At 39.1% G+C, this 25910-nt stretch overlaps 1 protein-coding gene across 5 annotated transcripts in view; it reads right to left on the bottom strand.

The window, feature by feature from the left end:
• Positions 1-25910, bottom strand: part of DENND2C (DENN domain containing 2C) — an 86507-nt gene that overhangs the window by 18190 nt on the left and 42407 nt on the right. For all 5 annotated transcript variants that reach the window (XM_058439432.1, XM_032154914.2, XM_058439434.1 and 2 more), the window contains 8 exons: positions 22256-23266; positions 20601-20737; positions 20086-20198; positions 18988-19158; positions 15503-15599; positions 8150-8194; positions 5785-5972; positions 1980-2089 (listed from right to left, as the gene is read on the bottom strand). In XM_058439432.1, coding sequence (XP_058295415.1) covers positions 1980-2089; positions 5785-5972; positions 8150-8194; positions 15503-15599; positions 18988-19158; positions 20086-20198; positions 20601-20737; positions 22256-23061 — 1667 coding nt within the window. In that variant the 5' untranslated portion in view covers positions 23062-23266. The remainder of the gene's footprint in view (positions 1-1979; positions 2090-5784; positions 5973-8149; positions 8195-15502; positions 15600-18987; positions 19159-20085; positions 20199-20600; positions 20738-22255; positions 23267-25910) is intronic.

Raw genomic sequence — 25910 nt, 5'->3', positions numbered from 1 at the left:
ATTTCTCAGTTCCAAATTCTTCTCTTTAGTTCTGAGAGGCTGTATAGAGCAGTGATAGGCAAAGAATTATATCCTTAATATGTAAAAATTATTAGGAAAAATTTCAACTCCTCATTAGAAACATGGGCAAAAGATATGCATTGATAATTTACAAAATGAAAACCTAAATATGCCCAAGAAAGAAACTCAGACTCAATAATCAAATAAGTCCATTTTTTTTTCTCTGAGACGGAGTCTCACTGTCGCCTAGGCTGGAGTGCAGTGGTGTGATCTCTGCTCACTGCAACCTCCGCATCCTGGGTTCAAGCAATTCTCCTGCCTCAACCTCCTGAGTAGCTGGGACTACAGGCATGTGCCACCACACCCAGCTAATTTTTTATTTTTAGTAGAGACGGGGTTTCACTATGTTGGCCAGGCTGGTCTCGAACTCCTGACCTCAGGTGATCCACCTGCCTTGGCCTGGGATTCCAGGCGTGAGCCACAGCACCTGGCCAAGTCCAATTTTTTTTTTTTTTAAGAGACTGGGTCTCACTGAACAGAACTTAATTTTCTGAAGACATATTTATTATCTTCCTTCTTTCCTCCCTCCCTCCCTCCCTTCCTTCCTTTTATTATTATTATTATTTTTTTTACAGGGTCTTGCTCTGTTGCCCAGACTGGAGTACTGTGGCACAATCATAGCTCACTGCAACCTTGAACTCCTGGGCTCAAGTGATCCTCCTGCCTCAGCCTCCTGAGTAACTACGGCACACCACCATGTCTGGCTAGTTCTTTTGGTATTTTTTGTAGAGACAGGGACTTGCTATGTTGCCCAGGATGGTCTCAAACCTGGCCTCAAATGATCCTCCCACCTTAGCCTCCCAAAGTGCTAGGATTACAGGTGTGAGCCACTGCACCTGGCCTAAATCCAAACTTGAACAATATATACATGTCTGTATTTGGCTAAAAATAAAGATTGGAAGGGAATATGAAAAAATATTTACAGTGATTACCTTTGAGTAACCAGACTGCCAGTGATCTGTAATTTCTGCTTTTTATTTACTCTTCTGTGTTTCCCAAATACTCTAGAATAAACATATATAACTCGTTGTGGGGAAAAGCCAGCCACAGAGCAGCCAGGCCACTATGAAAGGTGCTGTTTATAAAGGTAGTAGTGCAACTGACAACACAAGAGCATCAACAGTGATGGCTGAGAGATAAGAGTGTCAATCAGGCCAAACTGCTTATGAGAGATAGTAGCTTAGTCTGGAGGCAACGTGAAGTTGAAGTGCAGAGCTATTTAAGCAACAGCTGAGGCTATTATCCAGAAGGTAATTACCATGTGATATGTTCAATGAATCAAGATTTTCAAACTAAATGGCATCATCAATAATTATAGTTTTGAACAAAGCAGGCATCTATTAATATTTACAAGCAGAATTCAGAGATTATGATAGTTTATTAATTAAAAGTAGTAATTTCCTCTAGACACCTGGAAGAAATTCTTTAATACTTCCTTTCTTAATATACTACACTTCCCAAACTGGAGCCTCCCTTTGTACAGGTTCCACAGAGGAACGTAAAAGCTGGGCTGTGGATTATTGTGTTAATTTGAAGAAGAAAGAAGATGAAGATGAAGACATTGCTCTGTTTTATCTCTGTTTCTAGGTTGAATCTCAAAATCCAAGTCTTTTCTCATTTTCTGTCCACTTGGGAGCATTTCTGATTGTATGTAAAATAGAACTTTTTTTTTTTGTAGAACTGGCAAACTGAAGAGACTCTCAAATTTGTTTTCCTTTTGACACTGAAATTATTCTATGTTTTTTTTTTAAGCCCCACATAGGAAATGTTCTAATTCTGCTTCTTCCTTTCCTCCCACCACATCCTTGACTTGCCACAGTATTCACATAGCTTCACTAATGGCTCTACCCATTTCTCAAATACTCTGATTTATTTTTGCAGTTCTAATGAATAGAAATCAGATAAATTAGCCCATTTACCTCTTGAGTTCTGAGGTTGGCATCAAGTCCTTTGAATCAGGAAAACAAAATTTTGGGATAACTTTAAGCCTCTCTTCCATGTCTTTGGACTGCTTATAGCCATGATCATCCTGAAAAAGATAACACCATAGGTGACTTAAATTATACTATGTAAGTGGGGAATAGAAATAAAAACCTCAGCCTCATCTCAGGAAAAAAGGTCTCTGATAAGCCTGAGCAGTTGCTGATAGGCCTCAGCATGGTTTTGTACTGCTTAACAAAATTAAAAAGTCAATTCTGGAAATCACTGAAGATGCACTGAGAACAGAGTTACTAAGAAAAAAGAATCCTGTTTTTACTTAGAAATGGTATCTGTGGATATCTCAGCATCTACTCTAAGAGAGATTAGTGAAAAGTTTCCTATCAAGAGGTAAAATCTTAATTCAGGATTCACACACTAATGGGAACGCAGTATTTTTATGAACCGTGGGACGTAAGATAAAAATCCATTCTTCAATGTACTGAGAACAAAAACCTGGTCAGCTCAAGACACTTTCCAAACAATAATCAAAGAAGCTTTGAAATGGTAGATGAATGTTATTTAGAAAAGATACAGCCAGATGCACTGGCTCATGCCTGTAATCCCAGCACTTAGGGAGCCCAAGGTGGGCGCATCACTTGAGCCCAGGAGTTGGAGACCAGCCTGGGCAACATGGTGAAACCCCATCTCTACAAAAAATACAAAAGTTAGCTGGGTGTAGTGGCACATGCCTGTAGTCCCCAGCTACTCGGGAGGCTAAGAAGTGAGAGGATTTCTTGAGCCTGGGAGGACAAGGCTGCAGTGAGGCATGATTGCACCACTGCACTCCAGCCTGGGTGACAGAGAGAAACCTGTCTCAAAAAAAGAATAAAAGATACTATTTTGAGAATCCACCCCATATATAATCATTTCCTTTAGCATAGAATCTTTGCTACCTAATTGCTGGTTTGCAACTTCTTGTAAAATTTTAGCATAGAAGACCCTTTTGCATAAATCTGGTACTGTACTTATACAACAGTCTAAATTTCAGTAAACCAGACATTTAGAAATTAGTATGACCTGTCCTCTATAAAAACAAGCCCTTAAGTCTAATTACCATATTGCCTTCAGATAACTAATAAAAATGATCTCCCCTTTAATTTCTTTTTTGTTGTTGTGAGAAGGACGTCTTGCTATGTTGCCCAGGCTGGCTTCAAACTCCTGTGCTCCAGTGATCCTCGTGTCTCAGCTGGCCAACTAGCTGGGATTACAAGCATGTGCCACTGCACGGCTCCTTTAATTTCTTAAAAAAAAACAAACTATGTAGCCATTCTGGGTCACTTAACAGTGCTGTGACATTGTACTTTCAGGCTACATTGAGAAATTTTATGAGAAATTAAACTTACTGATTATTTATAGTAGGGGTTTCTTTCTTTTTTTTTTTTTTTACTGTGGGGATATTTTTGGGGACTTTTTGAAAATGAGAATCCATGCAGGAAATGTCTCTTAGATTCCAGTACAGTTGTACTTCACTAGCTTTTTTAGTGAAACATGTAACTCAGGGTTATAAACCCCAAAGTCCTAAAGTGGCCAAGCAGATAACGGAAATGAAAAAAGTGGTCCAAGTAATAAGCAGGAGAGTGAGTAAATGTCCCTATTAAAGGGATCACTCCTTACTAAGGAAAACTACATAATTCAGACAGCATAATGCAAAATGAAAATGTGGAGCCCCTTGTTCAAAAAGCAGAAAAAATTAAATATAAAACATATTTTCTTCTGTGGCCTCTGTAATGGAGTTTTTATTTGCTATTTAATGTCACACTCCCTCAGACATGAGGATCCTGGGGGATGAGTGTAGACTCTCCCAGACACCCAGGTGCTGCAGTCTGCAATCCGGTACACAAGTAGCCCACAAGGTGCTGGGTTTCCTCTCTGGGTAGCTGCAGAATTGAGACTCTGTGTTTCGACTAGGGGTTGGGAAGTTAAGCCAGGCATCTTCCCTTCCCATGGGGGTCACCATTCCAACCCACAGCAGTTGAGCAATCCCCAAAAAGTCACCCACAAGTGGCACCACCAGCCCAGGCCAGGGAAAGCTGCCCCATGCCTTGCCTGGAGATGTTGCAGGGCAATGCTGGTCTGATCCTAACCCTCCCAATGCCTGTGCCCAGCCAGGGGGAGAAAGTGGCAGTAGTCACTGAGTAGGGGTGGAAAGGGCACTTGCTAGGGCCCAGGGAATCAGGCAGTTGAGAACAGGACAACAAGAGAACTCATCGTAGGGAAGCAGCAGAAGTTGACACCATGCATGAACTCAGGCTTTAAGACCTTGGCACATGCCCAGTTTTCCTATCAGACTTCATTTACAAAACACAAATTCAAAGATAAAATTATTTAGCATTTCAAGATGGTGACTGCAGATCATTAAACCCTACACGCAGGGCCCTTCTGAGTGAGGGCCTTATGTAACTACACTGGTCACCTGCTCTGAAGTCCTGCTCCTTATTAAGCTTCAACCCATTCCTGACACTTAGGAATGCAGGCTGTGTTGGCAGTCTTTCCAGTTTCTCAGGAAAAGGCAGAAATACAGATTTGTATGTGAAATTTGATTGTTAAATGTTGGCAACAAAAATTATTGTTGTTACTTTTACACAAACACTATGCAAAGCAAAAGAAACCCAACCATGTCTGTGGGCTTAACTGGTTCACAGGCTCAATAAGCTCTGTGAAACAGAGACTAAGAAGATCTTTTTCAGTAGTACTCCCATCATCTAATCCTGGCAAATATTAGATATTTTAAAAATATTTGATTAAATGAATGAACAATTTTTTTAAAAAAGGTAGAGAAACCAAATATTATTGTTCATAATAATGGCTACCAAAAATTAATACCTACCATTTATCGAGTACATACTATGTGCCAGGGATGGCATTAGCACTTTATATACATTATCTCACTAAATCCTTACTAATAATGGATAACATCATATTGAGCTTACTACATGCCGGACACTGTTCTAAGTGCCTTATATAAATTAGCTTATTTAATCCTCACTATGACTCAGAGGGGTTGATGCTATTGTGATTACCTCCATTTTACAAATTAAACAACTAAGACACAACGTGGTGGCTCACGCCTGTAATCCCAGCACTTTGGGAGGCTGATGTGGGTGGATGACTTGAGGTCAGGAGTTCTAGATCACCCTGGCCAACATGGTAAAACCCTGTCTCTACTAAAAATATAAAAATTAGCTGGGCGTGGTGGCACATGCCTGTAGTCCCAGCTGCTCAAGAGGCTTGAACCTGGGAGGTGGAGGTTGCAGGGTTGCAGTGAGCCGAAACTGCACCACTGCACTCCAGCCTGGGCAACAGAGCGAGACTCCGTCTAAAAAAAAAAAAAAAAAAAAAAGAAAGAGAAAGAGAAGTAACTGCTTAAAGTCACAGAACTAGTAAGTGGGAAATGCAGAGCTTTCACACAGAGTCCATGCTCTAAATCACTACCCTATTCTGTCACATTTATTATTCCCCTCCTTAAGGATGAGGAAACTAAAGTTTTGTAACTTGTTAAAGATTATTAAATGGCAGAGCCAAAAATTAAAAAAACTAACTAGGAAAATGAGCTTGTTTTGTTTTGCTTTGTTTTGCTGGGTTGCAGCTCATGCCTAACATAAGATGTTTTCAGCCACCAGATCCTACCACAAGTACAGTATTGGTAAAAACTGGTTGAGATAACAAAAACCAAGAGGACAGGAAATAAATGTACACAGAGACACAGAAACATTCCTGAATGCCTCTTGGCCTCCTTGTACCTACCTTGCCAGGGAATTGTTGTATGACCTGGGGAATATAGCTTATTCCTGATGGTTTCTTCTGTAGAGACACCACCACAAAAAGTTCAAACAGCTGCTGCTCCTGTAATTCAATAAGATCCCGCTCCAAGGTCTGGTAGTGAGGATTCCTCTTGGAAGACTGTTGCAGTTGTGCTAAGCGTTTATGGCGATCTGTAATGAAATCATGGAGCAATGTTTTTTTCTCCGTAGCCCTACCTTCCTTCCAGCACCCAGAGGTCATGACCCACACAGGACTAATCTTCACACAGTCACTGCTGAATGAATGTTGAATAACCAGCATCTGCCACATAGACATACCTGTTAGGGATGTGACATACTAGGGGGAATAAGTGCAGACCCTCAAAAGTGTGCAGGGGCCTCACTCCACTTCTGGCCAGCAATGGGACTGACATTCCATGTCCCAACCAATACTTATGTATGTCCCAACAAATAATCTATGCTATCCCATCTTTCATGGCATCACACCAGGAAACACGGAAAATGTCACCAAAAAGCACTAGACTGACAACAGATGCTACTGCTGGGAATGCCATGAAATCACAGGGTGCCAGGTGGCAGGGGGCAGAGATTTGATAAATTTGAGTCCTAAGTACAGAAAGGGGTGAATTTGATAAATTAAAATAAAAATTATCCTCACATTGAAGAAACTGTCCAGTTCCCTTCCCTCCTTGCCACATATTAGTAACAATGAATATATACTTGTATCAGTAAACAGTGCTAGACGCAAGAGAAAAAAATTAAGTGGAAGAAGACATCCATTAGCTGACTTTCTCCAAAGAATAAAATTATGGAAGCATACTATTTAAACAGTCATAGCAATACCAATTAAAACTGGATAGCATCTATCCTCTATTCTCATTTATCTCTAAATTTTGAGCAATCTGGGGTGGTCCCCACTGAAGGAAACTGTGGACTTGCAGAAGAAATAAGTCTACACGTCCCAGTGATTTGCTTATGTGTAATTCTGAGCCACTGATAGACTCAACCTCTAATTGTCTTTCCTTTCTTTTTGATATAACGCATTCTGTCCCAAAAGAAGTTATACTATAGATCAAAGTATTAATAGCATTTAAAAAAATTCATTCTGGAATGGCTCCCCAGAATTATCCAGTACATTCAGTGCTCTAGGCAAAGCTTTACTTACCTCAAAGGGCTGAGTTCAAGTCAAGAAAATTTTAGGTCCTGTTTCTCAGTAGTAACAGCCCTAAATTAGTCATCTTTACACATCTAGGCTGAACCTGATGATTATTAAATTTCACCTTCAGTCAGGCTACAGAATCAAACACCTAAAGCAATTCAGGCCAGTGGAGGGAGCACAAGACTATTAATCATAAAATTAGGGTGTCAGATTAGGAACTGGAACTGCCCTGTACTCAGCTTTGATAATGCATGTCTTCTACTTTTTCCATGGCTTAGTATGTCAGTCACTTAAATAGGAAGTAGATAACTTGCTGTGATAACTAGAAAACATCATCGTTAGATGAAGGATGAAGGCACCATGAAGTGCTTGGACAGAGTCAGAAATGCATGGTGCATTCTACATTCTACTAGAAAGTAAACAGCACAATAATCTGGAATATAAATGCCTAAAATAACAAATAGATATTTCCTTTTTCAATGTCAGAGATATCAAAGTTACTTAAATAATTACACTTGAGTGGCTATAAAAAATCAGATATTTGGCTGGGCACGGTGGCTTACGCCTGTAATCCCAGCACTTTGGGAGGCCAAGGCAGGCAGATCACGAGGTCAGGAGTTCGAGACCAGCCTGACCAACATGATAAAACCCTGTCTCTACTAAAAATACAAAAATTAGCTTGGCATAGTGGCACATGCCTATAATCCCAGCTACTCAGGAGGCTGACGCAGGAGAATTGCCTGAACCCGGGAGGCAGAGGTTGCAGTGAGCTGAGCTTGCGCCACTGCACTCCAGCCTGAGTGACAGAGGGAGACTCCATCTCAAAAAAAAAAAAAAATCAGATATTTACTGCCCAGAGGATGATTCACACACTCTGTTTTGGCTGCCAGGAAACTACTGCATATAAGTCTGGACATGCAGCTCTCTACCACTCTCCTAAGAATATTCCATCATAAGAACCATACTGTTTTGCCTCACTCCACTATGGGAGACTTTAAATGCTGTCAAACATCTGACAGTGTTTACTTCTGTTTAATTCTCCAAACCTCAACAGGCTCTGAAAATAAGGAAATCATCTACAAAATGGAACTTCATGTGGGGAAAAACATGCTTAGTCACAAAGGTAGGTGCCATTCCACCTAACCCATGATCATCACAAGAACGGGAGCAGCCCCATTGACTCACTCACTCTTTGGCAGATACTCGGCATCACTTTCATTCCCACTGGTTTCACCTGAAAAGAGAGAAGGAGTTTCCATTTGTATTGTCCAACAGTAGGAAGTACATGAGGATGAGAACAATGTAAACCCACAAACCTGGGGACTTGACTTGGAGTAAGGGATAATAAAGCTGCTGAGCCTTTCTCCAAACCACTTGGTTGTATCAAGTTGGGATAGTCACCAAAAGAGAGTAAAAGGCTCAAAGAGGAAACACCTCTACTACATCTTCTTCCCACACCCTACCTCACTCCTCGGCTCCCCTCTCATCCCTAATTCTAGAAACTAATTGCATTTCACACCAGTTTTAAGAAGTCTAGTTCAGAGTGGATTCTATTTCTATATCCACATAGTTGTTTGTATATTCCAAATAAAGTATCAAAGGCAAACACCAACAGGGCTAAACAAGAATCTAAACACCAACCAGACTATAAATTTAGAATAACAGGAAAACATGAGAACTAGGAGAGAGATATTACCAAGTCAGCCTACCTCTTCTATGATGCCTCTAAGTGCCTCTAAACTACTTCTAGTCCATATTGATATTTTCTTTACTCCAAATTCTCATAGTACTCATACTGCTTGGAACTATTCTTACTTTCCCCAATCAGATTTTAAGTATTTTGGGGATAAGGGGCTATCTTGTTTTCCCAAGGGAGTGTTTTGCATAATTCTGAGAGCACAGGCAACACACACACACACACACACACACACACGCACACAAAAAGCAGCTTTTAAAATAAATAAATGAAACATTTCTAGATTAAGTTTGAAAAGTTAAAGCAAAATAGAAATACAAAGAAAGGGAAAAAATAAGGCCTAGAAGTCATAAGTGAAATTTGATTATATAAACTTGTATCTAATTTTAAAATCAGTATTAAACTCAAAAAGTGAACAATAAACTGGGAAAATATTTGTAAACACACTGCACATACAAGGCTAAGTTTCTTAATATTCAAAGAACTGTTACAAATCAAGAAGAAAAAGCACAACAGAAAAAGGAATAAAGGGTGGGAATAGGCAATTCATAGAAAAAGATTTATAAGTTGTTAATAAGCATGAAAACTTCCCAAATTCATAATGAAATAAATGTAAATTAAAATAATACACAAGACATACATTTTCAACCATGATATTGCCATAAAAAGCTTTAATAAAGCATAGTATTTATTGATGAGGATTATGGGGAAAGAGGTATTTTCAAATGATGTTTGTAGAAACAAGCTGTTACAATCTGTTTGTGGGACAATTTGGCAGCAGTTATAAATTTTTTTTTTTTTTTTTTTGAGACAGGGTCTCACTCTGCTGCACAGGCTAGAGTGCAGTGGCACAATCTTGGCTCACTGCAACCTCTGCCTCCTGGATTCAAATGATCCCCCCTACCTCAGCCTCCCGAGTAGGCTGGGACTACAGGCGTGTGCCACCACACCCAGCTAATTTTTTTTTTTTTGAGACAGAGTCTCACTCTGTCGTGCAGTGGCACAATCTCGGCTCACTACAACCTCCACCTCCCGGGTTCCAGCAGTTCTCCTGCCTCAGCCTCCTGAGTAGCTGGGATTACAGGCGTGCCCCGTCACGCTGGGCTAATTTTTGTATTTTTAGTAGAGACAGGGTTTCACCGTGTTAGTCAGGCTGGTCTTGAATTCCTGACCTTGCGATCCGCCCGTCTTGGCCTCCCAAAGTGCTGAGATTATAGGTGTGAGCCACTGCACCCGGCCACCCAGCTAATTTTTGTATTTTTTGTAGAGACAGGGTTTTGTCATGTTGCCCAGGCTAGTCTCAAACTCCTGGGGTCAAGTGATCCACCCGCCTCAGCCTCCTGAAGTGCTGGGGTTACAGGTGTGAACCACCATGCCTGGCCAAAATTTTAAATCCATATGTTCTTTGATTAAGCTCACTGCTAGGAACTTATTCTACAAAAATAGTCTTATATAGAAATATAAGTAAAAGATGCACTTGCAGCATTGTTTGAAGATTTTTATGTAGACACACACACACACTTTTAAATATCCACAGGTTAAATAAAAGGTTAGAAACAACTAAACTGTCTACCAGCTAAATAAAATTTTACATCTATACAATGAAATACAGTACAGCTATGTGGATCTCTATGTGTTGATACTGAAAGAGCTCTGAAATACATTAATTAAGCTTTTTTAAAAAGGAAGGCATACAAAGTCTGAATAGTGTAAGAGTATTTGTGTAGAAAATGTATTTGCATGCACATGAAATTTTCTAGGTGTGCAAGGAGGAGGTTTGGAAAACTCTGGCTTTTCATTTTATAATAAGGAATAAGAGAACATTAAAATAAATGCTGCCTATTCTTAAGATAGGTGGGAAAGACACATAAGAGATGTTACAGAAAAAATACTTATTTAAACATTGCATATTACATATGTTTTATAACTCAAAATTAACCACCATGACAAAAAGTATAGTGTGACTATAAAATATTATTCAGAGAAAAACAAACACTGTGAGCTCCTGGTCCTATCTATAGTCTTAGTACCAGGTACCTCTTAGAAACTTAGGAAGTGTTTGGAAAGAAAGAAAAGAGAGAAGAAAGGGAGAAAAGGCAATATAACCGGAAAAGCCCTTATAAAAGATCACTTAATTGGCTTAATATATTCACATCTATGGGTTTTGATGACGTGTATTCTAAGACAATGAATGAAAGTTAGCAGGATTATGAGCCAAGAGAAGAATCTACTGAGAATCTACAGGGATCGAAAAAGTACCAGATTGTCCTCTTTTAATATGAGACTTCAACACACAAAATTATAATGACAGAATTGAAGAAGTCTGATAAGTCATTTTGTAATACTTGAAAACTGAAAGTTAAGAAATATTTACAGCCAGGTATGGTGGCTCATGCCTATAATCCCAGCACTTTGGGAGGCCAAGGCAGAAGGATCACTTGAGCCCAGGAATTCAAGACCAGTCTGGCAACATGGTGAGCTTTTGTCTCTACAAAAAATTAAAAATTAGCCGGTGTGGTGGGCATGAGCCTGTGGTCCCAGCTACTCAGGAGGCTCTGGTGGGAGGATCGCTTGAACCCAGGAGGTTGAGGCTGCAGTGAGCCATGTTTGCATCATTGCACCCCAGCCTGTGTGACAGAGTGAGACTCTGTCTCAGAAAAAAAAAAAAAAAAAACTGAAGAAATATTTAGGTTGGAATATATTCAGTAAACTCTAGCAGGGACTTCAGAGTAGGTAAATATAATTATCTACTGTATTAGGCATTGTTGATATATAGTCAAAAGCTTAAGGAGGAAAATGAAAATCTGAGAACTGTGATGATAAAGCCAGGAGATCCTCAGGCATGAGAGAAATTCCTCTGGTGCATTGGAGGAGTTGGTCACAGAGGTAGGTAAAGGTAAATGCTTATTTTATTTGAGCCATAAGTAAAGTGTTACAATGTAGAGGCTGCTCCTTTTTTCTTTACTTTTATTTTGGACAGCAGAAGTTGGCTAGAAGTTGGAGGATTTTTTTTCTTTTCAACACTAAAACAGTTAAAACAAATTTTTGGCTCTTCAAAAACTTGTCTTAGAACCAAATTTACTACAATGTTCCTAATCCATAAGGCATAGACATAGACATACAAATAAATTAAGGGCTTGGTAATAACCTACTTAGAAATACCTGGGCACAGTGGCTCACGCCTGTAATCCCAGTACTTTGGGAGGCTGAGGCGGGTGGATCACGAGGTCAAGAGATTGAGACCATCCTGGCCAACATGGTGAAACCTTGTCTTTTCTAAAAAAAATACAAAAATTAGCTGGGCGTGGTGGCACACGCCTGTAATCACAGCTACTCGGGAGGCTGAGGCAGGAGAATCCTTAAACCCAGGAGGCAGAGGTTGCAGTGAGCCGAGATTCCACCACTGCACTCCAGCCTGGGCAACAGAGCAAGACTCTGTCTCAAAAACAAAACAAAACAAAACAAAAAACCTGAAGAGAGTAGTTATGAATAGACTGCTGTTAATCTGAGAAAATGTTAATGTTTTACAAGCACTTGTCCTGGCCCCAGTGTATGATAATTTATGTGATTTGCAATGTATAATTTATTTCCTTATCTATAAAACAATGAAAATGCTATCTACCACAGAGTTACTTAGAAAATTAATAATAATGCACCAGAAAGGATGCAGCACAATATCTGGCACCAGTTTCATTTTCTATGCCTAGTTTTAAATAATACACAAAAATACCTTTGACAATACCATTGTTGAAGATAAAAAAATAACACGGAAAAGAGATGATTAAACTGTTAAAAATCAAGATTTATGAGAAAGTTAACCGTTGATGATAGAAAAAGATAAGCTGTATGGAGCCATGCTCCTTGATTCAAATCTATGCTTCCTCTGTCTTAGCTTCTTTGTTTGTAAAATTATAATAGTCCCTACCTCCTAGTGTTGTCATACATTATACATGAGATAAAATATGTAAAGAAACTATTACTTCATTCCACAAATGGTAGCTACTATTAATAACAATGACCAAAAGTATTTCTTCCCCAGAGAAGATTGAAACATGTTTTAGTAATTGCCTCTCAAATTATGAAAACTCATGTTAAAAACAGTGACCAGTTGATTTTAATCAGTACATAGCAGGAAACAGACTTAAGATGTAACCCAGATTTTATTTTCATATAGTAAGTTGTTAGAATATAAAATAGGTTTTTAAGAGTAATTAAGAAAATTCTGGCTGGGGGCTGGGTGCAGTGGCTCACGCCTGTAATCCCAGCACTTTAGGAGGCTGAGGCGGGCGGATCACGAAGTCAGGAGATCGAGACCATCCTGGCTAACATGGTGAAACCCCATCTCTACTAAAAATACAAAAAATTAGCCGGGCATGGTGGTGGGCAGCTGTAATCCCAGCTACTCGGGAGGCTGAGGCAGGAGAATGGCATGAACCCGGGAGGTGGAGCGTGCAGTGAGCCAAGATCGTGCTACTGGACTCCAGCCTGGGCGACAGAGCAAGACTGTCTCAAAAAAAAAAAAAAAAAAAGAAAGAAAGAAAGAAAGAAAAAGAAAAAAAAAAGAAAATTCTGGCCAGGTGTGGTGGCTCATGCCTGTAATCCTAGCACTCTGGGAGGCCCAGGCAGGTGGATCATTTGAGGTCTGGAGTTTGAGATCAGCCTGGCCAATATGGTGAAATCCCATCTCAACTAAAAATACAAAAAATGAGCTGGGTGTGGTGCCGTGCGCCTGTAATCCCAAGCTCCTCAGGAGAAAGAGGCAGGAGAATCACTTGAATCCAGAAGACAGAGGTTGCAGTGAGCTGAAATTGCGCCGCTGCACTCCAGCCTGGGTGACAGAGTGAGACTGTGTGTCAAAAAGAAAAAAAAGAAAATTCTGTCTTTAGAAGTCTGCAAAAAGAAGAAACATTCTCCTGTGCTATGACTTAGCTGTTGTTTCTCACTAAGGAACTTGTAAACAAAAACTGCTAAATTCTACATATTTTCCAGATGCATTAGTCCATTTTCACACTGCTGATAAAGACATACCCAAGGCTGGGCATGGTGGCTCACGTCTGTAATCCTAGCACTTTGAGAGGCTGAGGTGGTGGATCACCTGAGGTCAGGAGTTCGAGATCAGCCTGGCCAAAATGATGAAACCCCGTCTCTACTACAAATACAAAAAATTAGCCGGGCCTGGTGGCAGGCATTTGTAATCCCAGCTACTTGGGAGTCTGAGGCAGGAGAATCCCTTGAACACAGGAGATGGAGGTTGCACTGAGCCAAGATCATGCCATTGCACTCCAGCCTGGGCAACAAGAGCGAAACTCCATCTCAAAAAAAAAGACATACCTGAGACTGGGAAGCAAAAGAAGCTGAACTCGACTTACAGTTCCATATGGCTAGGGAGGCCTCAGAATCATGGTGGGAGGCAAAAGGCACTTCTTACATGGTGGCAGCAAGAGAAAATCAGACGAAGCAAATGCAGAAACCCCTGATAAACCCATCAGTTCTCATGAGACTTATTCACTATCACGAGAATAGCATGGGAAAGACTGGCCCCCATGATTCAATTACTTCCCCCTGGGTCCCTCCCACAACATATGGGAATTCTGGGAGATATGATTCAAGTTGAGATTTGGGTGGGGACACAGCCAAACCATATTCCCAGACAACCAAGAATCTTGCATAAGTTTTTAAGAAAGTTCTAATGATTTATTATGAATGTTGACAATTTCTTAATTAACAATATAAGTTTTATCTAGGCATCTGAAGGATAAAACTTATTATTTTTTTCTTTTTTGAGATGGAGTCTCACTCTGTCACCCAGGCTGGAGTGCAGTGGCGTGATCTCACCTCACTGCAACCTCCGCCTCCTGGGTTCAAGTGATTCTGCCTCAGCCTCCTGAGTAGCTGGGATTATGGGCACGTGCCACCATGCTCGGCTAATTTTTGTATTTTTAGTAGAGACAGGTTTCTCCATGTTGGTCAGGCTGGTCTCGAACTCCTGACCTTGTGATCTGCCTGCCTTGGCCTCCCAAGTGAGGGATTACAGGCATAAGCCACCACGCCTGGCCAGGATAAAACTTATTAAATGACTACAAGTTGAGTACCACATACCTTCAGTCAAAAAAAAAAACACAAAAAACAGATAAATCAATATAAATTGTCCAGTCTGAAGAACAAAGATTGAAAAATATTAAAATATCCTGAGGAAAAAAAGACTAATATTTTCCTACCTACAGCAAGACTCTATACTGATAAATGATTATAAATCAAAGTAATAGTGATTCAATTTGTCTATGAAATTTAGTCTCAATGGTTTATGATTATTTTTTCATTTATTTATTTGTTCATCCAATAGTTATTACTTGGCATGGAATTAAATAAAATGGATTTGAGAAACAATCCCTTATCTTAAAGAAGTTTATGCTTAAGTGGGATAACAGGAAAGTAAACCAAAATTTATTTATTTATTTATTTTTTTTGAGATGGAGTCTCGCTCTGTCGCCTAGGCTGGAGTGCAGTGGTGCGATTTTGGCTCACTGCAAGCTCCGCCTCCCGGGTTCACACCATTCTCCTGCCTCAGCCTCCCGAGTAGCTGGGACTACAGGTGCCCGCCACCACACCCGGCTAATTTTTTGTATTTTTAGTAGAGACGGGGTTTCACCGTTTTAGCCAGGATGGTCTCGATCTCGTGACCTCGTGATCCACCTGCCTCGGCCTCCCAAAGTGCTGGGATTACAGGCGTGAGCCACCGTGCCCAGCCCCAAAATTTTTAATACACATCAAACATTAAGTTATATGGTGATTCTCCTCTCATATCCTGACAGCTACAGGATAGCTGGAACGGAAAACAATTCTTACCTTTTGTGGGAGGTAATTCCTTTCCAGTGTAAGAATGTAACTTTACCTTCTTCTTCCCTCTTTTAGATTCAAATATGTCATCTATTTTCAATACAAGCTGAAAAAAGACCAGAAAAATACAAATTAAGACCAACACCCAAAACTTTCACAGTTTGATGACATTAATCTATTAGGGATGCTTATTCAGAGAAAAGACCTATTTTATAAATAAAAACCTTTACCTTTTTGAATTTGGGATTTAAAATGATGATCTTTAATTAGATGATATGCTGTTCTAATACCAAGTTCACATAACATGGGGAAGGAAAGCGGGAAAGGATATTGGATGAACCCAGCACAGGCTTTTAGATTCCTTGTCACTCCATGTCACAACATGCAGGAAATGTGGCTATTGCCCTTTGTATAGTGATCAAGCCTTTACTATTAAACTCAAGTTTTCACTTGCCTGGAGTAGGAAGTGGAACACTCATTTATCTGAAAGGCAGGGTGAGGCATAGTTATTTCTGCTCCCAGAAATTCTTCCCAAGGAGCAGATAAACATACTTAGAAAGCTTTTGTCAAAGGGAATCTAAGAGTACTAACATTGTAATTTATTTTAGAAATATGTCATAAAATTAGGAGAGCCAAATATACTCAAATACAAAAACTATGTTTTTTCTTCCACTCATCAGTCTATTTCTCAAGCAAGTAAAATCCAGACCATTTATTTTTAAATTGTTATATAATTGCTTCTCTCCATTTCATAAGTATTACTCATTAGAAATTTTTCTTTGCTGCTGGGAGAGGTGTGTGTGTGTAAGAGAGACAGACAGGAGACACACACAGAATGCAGTAAAAAAGAGGAAAGACTCGGAGCTGATCAACAGGTACTTTTAAAAGGAGGAATTGATCAGTTTTCCTATAAATATTTTTCTTTTTTTCTTAAAATTCCAAGCTTTTCTTAAGTATTAGTCCTGATTTAACATACTTAATGCCTAGAATTACAATTGTTAGGAACATTATATATGATAACAGCCAATAAAGTTGCCTGAGAAAAATGCTTTTGTATTCTCTTTTGTCCTTGTTTCTCTAGCCATCCTGGCAATCGACAGGCAGTGAATCAGTCCAGTGCAAACCACTGTCCCCTGCCAACCAGCCACCCCCCCAAAAACATGCAAGAAACATATGCTTCCAAAACACAGATTATTACCACATCTTTGGATGAGTTTGTGCTCTTAAAGATTTTTATCGCTGCAATTCAAGTGAAAAATTGCCAATGTTCTTAAATATTACCATTACAAAAAACAAATAAGAGAATCTAAAATTAAAAAGTACTAAGGGCTATAGGAAAGATGTATGGAAATAAATATATATTTGGGTTACATAATGACCCAAAATAGCATAATTATTAATTTGCATTTGAAAAGTAGAATCAAAAGTATATTCAAGTATAAGGGAAAGAGAACTGTTCTAAAACTATGCAATAAAGTGATAAATTTAAATTTCTGTCATGAGCTAGGAAGAGGAGCCTTCTAGCTACAAGAAATACTGTAGAATATTCTTCCTAAGAAATGATGGAAATCATACTGCTGTACACACAACACAAACAATAAAGGCAGTAGGAAATGTACTCTAGCAAACAATCCCACACAGGCTTCCACAGCAGGGAAGGAAAGGAAGAGTGGGGAAGAGGCAAATGGACTAGATCAGTGAGGTGAAATTGTGAAGCAGTTTCCCTTCCAGGGACAGCTGGAGGCATTAAAGGGGAAATAAATGAAAATGGACTTTCTTATAGAATGTTATTCTAGAAGATACTCCAAAGCCAAAATTTGTATTGCATAAGGGACATCCTAAAAAGATTTAATCCAAGGAGGGTCACAGGTAGAAATGATGTCATGGCTTGTTCCTGCCTGACAATTAAGAATTCATAATCATTTTTTTCTCCTCACTTCTCCAAAAACCTTCAGAAAAAATATTAGAAAGGGAAAAGTTAGATCCTATCACCTACAATCAGATACAGAACAAGCTTTGAGTACTTGAGATCCATAATATATAAAACACTGAGGCATGAAATCGAAAGCGCTGTAAAAGCCTCCCTGGGTCTCATTAAACTCTATAAGCCATAATTCCTAAATATGTGTTAATGCCATTATAAGAACCACATCTTAAATGCAATCCCTTAAGGTGTTTGCATTCTTCTCCCTATTAACACACAATTTGTTGTTGCTGGGCCATGTGGGAGGCTGCTTTGTTGTGCCAACATGATCTACCAGAGGACGGAGCTACTGCAAGATGCCTGGCAGTTCTTTAAGACTCTTTTTAAAAAAATATTACTCATCATACAAAGAAAGATAAACAGTTACATTTTTTTTTCACTAAGAGAGATCAGTTTAGCTTTAAAAAACCTCTATGTCTTTAACTTTTCACATAGTAAAGCGGAAGGGGCAGAAAACTGATAAGAATTAAAACTGTGGAATAGAATATTTCCCAAGGAACAAATCAACAGTTACTAACCCAAGAAACAGATGTGACTTTTGTTTAATGTTAAAATCAGGTACAAAAATTACATGTTAAATGAACACATATAGCTAATTCAGATGGTATTAAAGAAGGAATAATATTTAAGTGATCTGATTTCTTCATTACAGCAGAATATCTGCATAGTATTTTGACAATCCTGAAAACACCCTGCATTGCAGAAGAACAAAGTAACAGAGAAAATTTAAGATTTTTTCATATAATTTCTTAAGTGTTTCTCCTAAAAGAAAATGTCTATTAGTCAGGTGCAGTGGCTCACACCTGCAGTTCCGGAACTCTGGGGGGCCAATGCAAGAGGATTGCTTGAGGCCAGGAGTTCAAGACCAGCCTGGGCAATATAGTGAGACTCTGTCTCTACAAAATAAGTAAATAAATAAGAAAAAAATTTATATGTCTGTCTGCAAGTAATCTCAATTTCTTCATTTTGGTTGCAATGCTTCTAGTAGAGATGATGTACAGACTTACTGTCTTTTATCCCTTGAGGGAGAAGTCATTTATTTACTATGATTGCTGATAATTTCCATTCCCAAGTAATAGATTTGTTTTTTTCTTTGGAAATTTTTGCCCCAAATAAATGGCATATACTTTTTCGTTACTGAAAATCTGTAAACTCAAGCACAAAACTGAACTCACTTTGGCAATTATATGAATGAGTGAATTAGAACAACACTGAAGCCATCCTGAGAGAACGCCCCTGAAATAGGCAGAGGATTTTAATGAGAGCTAAGGTAACTGAAGTGAAGTCCCCATCTAAATCAATTTAAAAATCCATAACGAAACTCTGGCAAAAGCCATTCATGCACTTTTCTAGCATGAGCAAAAATTTAAAACTTAACGCTGCCTTCTAAGTCTTCTAATCCCAGTAGGTCAGTTCTAACCTATTATTCATTTCAGTCTAAAGTTTACTTATTCTCATTCATGGAAGTGCTGAAGTAAGAGTCAAAGAATGAAAGCACTGGAGTCTTTACCCTTGGAAGATTTTTCCTTTTCGTGTTTGCAACTTCACCAGCTCGGAAAAGCTTCCATTCCGTTAAAGTGACCGGCAAAGTGGTATCTTTTGTGAGCTTTGACCGCAAATAAGCTTGTGAGTTCTTTACTTCCATAGTCTTCCGGTGAAGGAACTGAGGTTTGGGAGGGAGCTAAAACAGGAGAAGATGTACTAGTAAGATCACCTAGTTTTGCTGTTGTTGCTTGTTTGTTTGAGATGGGGTCTTGCTCTGTCGCCCAGGCTGGAATGCAGTGGCATGCATGATCATGGCTCATTGCAGCCTTGACCTCCTGAGCTCAAGTGATCCCCCAACCTCAGCCCCTTGAGCAGCTGGGACTACAGGCACGTGTCACCACATCCGGCTAATTTTTTTTTTTTTTTTTTTTGGTAGAGATGGGGTTTTGCCAGGTTGCCCAGGCTGGTCTCAAACTCCTGGGCTCAAGCAATCCTCCCACCTCAGCCTCCCAAAGTTCTGGGATTACAGGTGTGAACCACTGCACCTGGCCAGCATCATCTAGTTAATGCCTGTATTATCATACAAAGTCAAAGCTATTCCAGAACTGTATTTATCCTATATTTCCTTTAAAATCATTTCAAATGAAGATAACATAATTTCTTTCCTACCATTTGTAAAGAAGTTTCTCAGGTTTCTAATCCAAAGTTCCACTACAGGGTAATCAAATTCCCAGAAAACAATGGCTCACAGTTTTCATGAACTCTAGGGAGCCTTTGCTTTTAGGCGTCTTGCATGCTTTCAGGGACTAGGAAGGTAATTTAATGGCCATAGGTTGATGAAGACTAATAGGGAGTGTGGGAACTATAGTAAACTGAAAAGTTCATGGCTGTCTAAAGGCATATATATTCAATTATTTTTGGAGTGTTAAAACAACAACCAAAAAAAAAAAAGCTGTATGTTATCCCAAAAAAACAAAACAAAAATAAAAAAAAAAACACCACCAACATTAAAACTTACATTTCCATGCCTCTTAGTTCTGGACCCAGTTAAATCCCCTTATTCTTTTTGTAGATACCATGAATAAGATTCTAATGTTTTCTTCAATTAATTATCTGGTTATACCTTGGGTGCTTTAAAAGCACTTTTAGCTGGTGGTAGCTTCCATGCTGAAGGTGATCTCCACATAGGTAAAGGCTGCACTGGAATATCTTCATATGGATTTTCTTTGGTGGGATCTTAAAAAATAATTTAAAAAAAGTTTACATGAACATAATTAAATGCAAAGATAACCACAGCTAGCAAAAGAAAAAGCTAACTATGTTCAGCTTTCTTATTCTACATTGCTGTAGGGATGTGGGTTTCCAGATCAACAGCAATTTAAGCTTATGGGTCCAACAGAGCTAAAAGAATTCTCAAAATACTATATTATAAACATGTACTTATAAGCCGAGCAGTCTATCACATTAGTTGTAAAATTCATTAGAGAATAAAATAATTTATGCACCAGAGGTTTCCATGCTAAAGAGAAAAACGTAGAGCAATATATGCTTGATTATAGAAGAAAATACCACCCTACAATTAAGGGCTTCACCAAATACATAATCATTAAATTTAATTGCAAAGTTGTCAACACCTACATATGATATCTTCATAGATATTGTCCTCAGACTGTGTGTAATAAAGTGCTGACCCAGAATTTCTTCCAAGTTCTTCACGAATCGTCTGTGAGTTCCGATTTCGAAAGTGCTGAATATCCTCAAATTCAAAGGATTTCCTTAAAAAAGGAGATATATTTTAAAGTTATATCTTTCAAAACTCTAATCTTTACTTTTTTACATTTTTATTTAGTTATTTGTTGATTGTTTGTTTTATTATTATTTTTTGAGACAGAAGCTCAGTCTGTCGCATAGGCTAGAGTGCAGTGGCACAATCTTGGCTCACTGAAACCTCTGCCTCCCAGGTTCAAGCGATGCTACATTGATGCAGGGATGTTGCACCTGGGATTACAGATGCGTGCCACCATGCCTGGCTCTTTTTTGTATTTTAGTAGAGAAGAGGTTTCACCATGACCACCAGGCTGGTCTTGAACTCCTGACTTCAGGTGATCTGCCTGCCTCGGCCTCCCAAAGTGCTAGGATTACAGAAAATTCTAATCTTCTTTAAATTGGTATGGGAGACAGAAATAAATAAGTACAGAACTTGTGTGCAAAATTACAAAGGTGTTTTATCAGAGATCTAAGAATAATGAAGTAGGCTGTGCCTTATAAACACCATGAGAAAACTGGATGCTTGTAGCCAATGACATTCATGTTCTTCATTGGGTTCCTTTATTAAGTTCACTTCGTAAGGAAAAGTGGGGCTGAGGCCAGCATGCCCTAAATGAAGTGGAAGAATGTTACTGCTTCCCTACAGATTTTTTTGAATTTAATTTTTATTTTATTTTATTTTAGAGGCAGGGTCTCATTCTGCTGCCCAGGCTGGAGTGCAGTGAAGTGATCATGGCTCACTGTAGCCTGAGCTTTTGGGGTCAAGTAATACTCCCAAGTAGGTAGGACAACAGGAACACATCACTACACCTGGCTAGTTTTTTCTTTTTTCTTTTTTTTTTTTTTTGTAGAGACAGGGTCTCACTATGTTGCCCTGTCTAGTGTTTGGCTGGTCTTGAACTCCTGGCCTCAAGTGATCCTCCTGCCCCAGCCACCCAAAGTGCTGGGATTGAGCCACCACACCCAGCTCCTATAGATTTTTTTTTTTTTGAGACTGAGTCTTGCTGTGTCACCCAGGCTGAAGTGTAGTGTCACGATCTCAGCTCACTGCAAGCTCAGCCTCCCAGGTTCAAGCATTTCTTCTGCCTCAGCATCCCATATAGCTGGGACTAGAGGTGCACACCACCATGCCCAGCTAATTTTGTATTTTTAGTAGAGACAGGGTTTCACCATGTTGGCCAGGCTGGTCTTGAACTCCTGACCTCAAGTGATCTGCCAGCCTCAGCCTCCCAAAGTGCTGGGATTACAGGAGTGAGCTACCGCGCCCAGCGTTGGCCCAGATTCTTAAAGATATATTAATAAAATGGAAGGTGTTCTGATGCTCTTATGTCAATAGATTATCTTAGATATTACATTTCTACTTTTTTCACTTCTTATTTTCCTTCCACATTAATCAACACCTGCATGTTCAAATCAGGGCCATCACCTAAGCTGGGAAATGGAAACTGGTTTGAAAAGGAAAAAGCAGCTCAATAATCCTGTAAGGAAAATACCTACAAGTCTTTATCTGTAGGATAAAAACATACCTTTTAGATCTTCCTCTGATTTTTCCACCATATTTCTTTGGTTCAGGTTCCTCAGAAGAGGCCAAAGAAGATTGTGCACAAGAATTATTTTCACAGTATTTTTTGTCACAGTTTCTTTCTTTATACGGCGTAACACCAGATTCAGATAGATATCTGAATGTCCTACGAGGTTTTGGCAAAGGATTTATGGAAGGTCCACATTCTTGCCCCTCAGGTTCAGAGTAAATATTTTCTAAGCTCTTGGTTATTCCGTATGAACTATCCAGAACTCTGAAGTTCAGTTCTTTTTCTGAAGAGTCACAATGTTCTAAAGCCAAATTTAAGAGTTTATCTGGGGGAAGTGCTTCTATTTTCTTCCACAGTATTTGTGAGGTATAGAAGTTTCCTGGAGGTAATGAAGTCTCTGGATCTAAGACATCTTCTTTACAGCTTTCAATTTCTTTGACCCGAGAACATACCCAGTTGGATTCTGATTCATTTTTAAAGAAGTGTGTATCATCATATTCATGTTTCTTATTTTCATTCTCACTTTGATCATGGCTTTTGGTATCTTCATTTATATCTAGACCCACATTTTCACAGCTGGTTACATCCAAGTTTTTGCTCTTTCTCTCAGCTGTAGGATTTTTCTTCAGACGGATCTCTCGGTGACAGTTATATCTCACTCCAAAGTCCTTTGGACGCCACTTTTCTGGATTAGATATACCATTAGCCCTTCCTTCCCATTGAGAAATTTTTTGTTTGATGTTTTTGCAGTGGCTTCTTGACAGTGTCTGAACAGCAGTACGAGAAAAACCAACATCCATGTTCCCAACTGGGTGAATGACAAGTGATGAATCTTACAAAGGTTCCATTACAAGTAAATGTGAAATATTGTATCCTTTATCCTGTCAGAATCCAAATGATTCCAGTATTTTCCCTTCATGTTTAACTTGTAAATCTCTTTGTAAAAAGAACAATTTTGATCAGTGATCCTTGTTGAAAATGGCTACAACCTGATCCTGAATAATCCTGTTAAAATGACACAAAAATATGTTAACACATTTTATAATTTCCTAATTTAAAACTCCACTAAAACATTGCCCACCTATCCTTACATGATTCATATGCATTGCATATGTAAAAACGTACCTGTCATCTATTAAGTAATTCAACTACATAAAGGCACTCCTAAGATGGTGAGATAATAATACTAACAAAACGTTATTTGTGGTATTTTTCAAATTGTCAGCTTTAGTGTTCTGCCATATTTAATTTCCTAAAGTTAGGTAGAATGAGGTTTTAGAAGAGATTATACATAGTAGTATACAATATTTTTGTAATAAATTAATTCTTTTTTTTTTTTGAGACAGAGTCTCGCTCTGTCACTAAGGCTGGAGTGCAGTGGTGGCGATCTTGGCTCACTGCAACCTCTGCCTCCTGGGTTCAAGTGCTTCTTCCACCTCAGCCTCCTGAGGAGCTGTGACTACAGGTACGTGCCACCACACCCGACTAAGTTTTTGTATTTTTCGTAGAGACAGAGTTTCTCCATGTCGCCCAGGCTGGTCTTGAACTTCCTGAGTTCAAGCAATCCACCCCCTTGGCCTCCCAAAGTGCTGGGATTACAGGCATGAGGTACCACACCAAGGCATAAATTAATTATTTATGAAACCTTCTCTTAATGAAACAAGGAGCATATATGTACACAGAATTACAATCTCAAACCCCCCCCAAAATTTATGTATGTCCACAGCAAGAGCCAGTTAGCATGGAAACACACCAATAGCCCTCTCCTCCTGTCCTACGTTGATTAATAACATCAGCCCATCTCATTAAAAAGTCAGGAAACAACAGGTGCTGGAGAGGATGTGGAGAAATAGGAACACTTTTACACTGTTGGTGGGACTGTAAACTAGTTCAACCATTGTGGAAGTCAGTGTGGCAATTCCTTAGGGATCTAGAACTAGAAATACCATTTGACCCAGCCATCCCATTACTGGGTATATACCCAAAGGACTATAAATCATGCTGCTATAAAGACACATGCACACGTATGTTTACTGCGGCACTATTCACAATAGCAAAGACTTGGAACCAACCCAAATGTCCAACAACAATAGACTGGATTAAGAAAACGTGGCACATATACACCATGGAATACTATGCAGCCATAAAAAATGATGAGTTCATGTCCTTTGTAGGAACATGGATGAAACTGGAAACCATCATTCTCAGTAAACTATTGCAAGGACAAAAAACCAAACACTGCATGTTCTCACTCATAGGTGGGAATTGAACAATGAGAACGCATGGACACAGGAAGGGGAACATCACACTCCGGGGACTGTTGTGGGGCGGGGGGAGTGGGGAGGGACAGCATTAGGAGATATACCTAATGCTAAATGACGAGTTAATGGGTGCAGCACACCAACATGGCACACGGATACATATGTAACAAACCTGCACATTGTGCACATGTACCCTAAAACTTAAAGTATAATAATAATAAAAAAAAAAGAAAGAACTAACATTTATTGCCAAATGTCACATTATAAGCACCCAATAAATAGTATTAATAATAAAAAATAATAATATCAGCCCATCACATAGCCTATTTCAACTTTACTATTAGCAGCACAGGATTCTATATACACTAAAGACAACTCAAGGTGCCCATTAACTATCAGTTGCCTTAAAATGTAATAACCTATTTGATGACTGGACTTCCCACATCTATGCTACCACACCCTTGACCCAAATCAACACAAATACTTACAGCCACTGTCACATTCCTTCCTTTCACACAGAGGCTTCATTCAGGCCCATAAACCGTTTCCTTATATGTAAGCTTCAGCGGAAAACTTTTCCTACCAACTGAGTAAAGACCTGATCTCAAGTTCTACTGTATACTTGTTAAAAATAGCAATTGATTCAAAACTTCCTGAGGCAGGGATCATCCTTCCTTGAGCTTTGTCTGTGTGGCCTTGATTAACAGGCAGGAAAATATCTTAGCCCAGCTCTGTCAGTACAGCTGACCAAAACTGTTACATACAGAAAGCACACAAAAATGTTATTCTTGGCAAAGCAACTGCTAACTAAGAATTCCATCAACTTTCATTTAGACCAACTTTCATTTGTACGTAGGAAACGTACAAATTTCTGGGAAAACCAGCTTTGCCAGCAAATAAACTTTGGTGATAGTCTGACGCAAAAAAAAAAAAAAAAAAAAAAAAATCCAAAAAACTTTAAGAAATTAAGCTCACGTGGATGAAAAAAAAAACTATACCCAAAGTCCAAAGCACCAAAACTGTTGCACAGAACTCTTGATAAAAAACTAATGCATACAATTTAAAGATCTAATCTGCTACTGCTGATTATTAAAACTGAAAATTCTTTTCTTGCTTCTGGTATTTATAAGGAATTCCTAGGATTTTAGGGTGTCTTTGAGACTCAGGTGTTCTTCACTATAGACAAGATAGGACTTTTTTCTCTGGCTCCTGGGAAGCTCCTAGAGGTTTTTGGTGGTCCTTGTTAACTCTTTCTTTATTTTTCTCTCGTTCACGTGTCTTCAGTGTGAATGGCTCAAATTGAGAAAAAAAAATGAAAATTGTCAGGGCTAAAAAAAATGTTTAACTTGAAAATTACTGGCAACATGGCTGGGTGTGGTGGCTCATAC

This window comes from Hylobates moloch, unplaced genomic scaffold (genome assembly GCF_009828535.3).
Source record: "Hylobates moloch isolate HMO894 unplaced genomic scaffold, HMol_V3 SCAFFOLD_5, whole genome shotgun sequence".
Classification (NCBI taxonomy): domain Eukaryota; kingdom Metazoa; phylum Chordata; class Mammalia; order Primates; family Hylobatidae; genus Hylobates; species Hylobates moloch.
The sequence above is the reverse complement of the archived record's forward strand: the minus strand, read 5'-3'. Positions and strand labels throughout refer to the sequence as shown.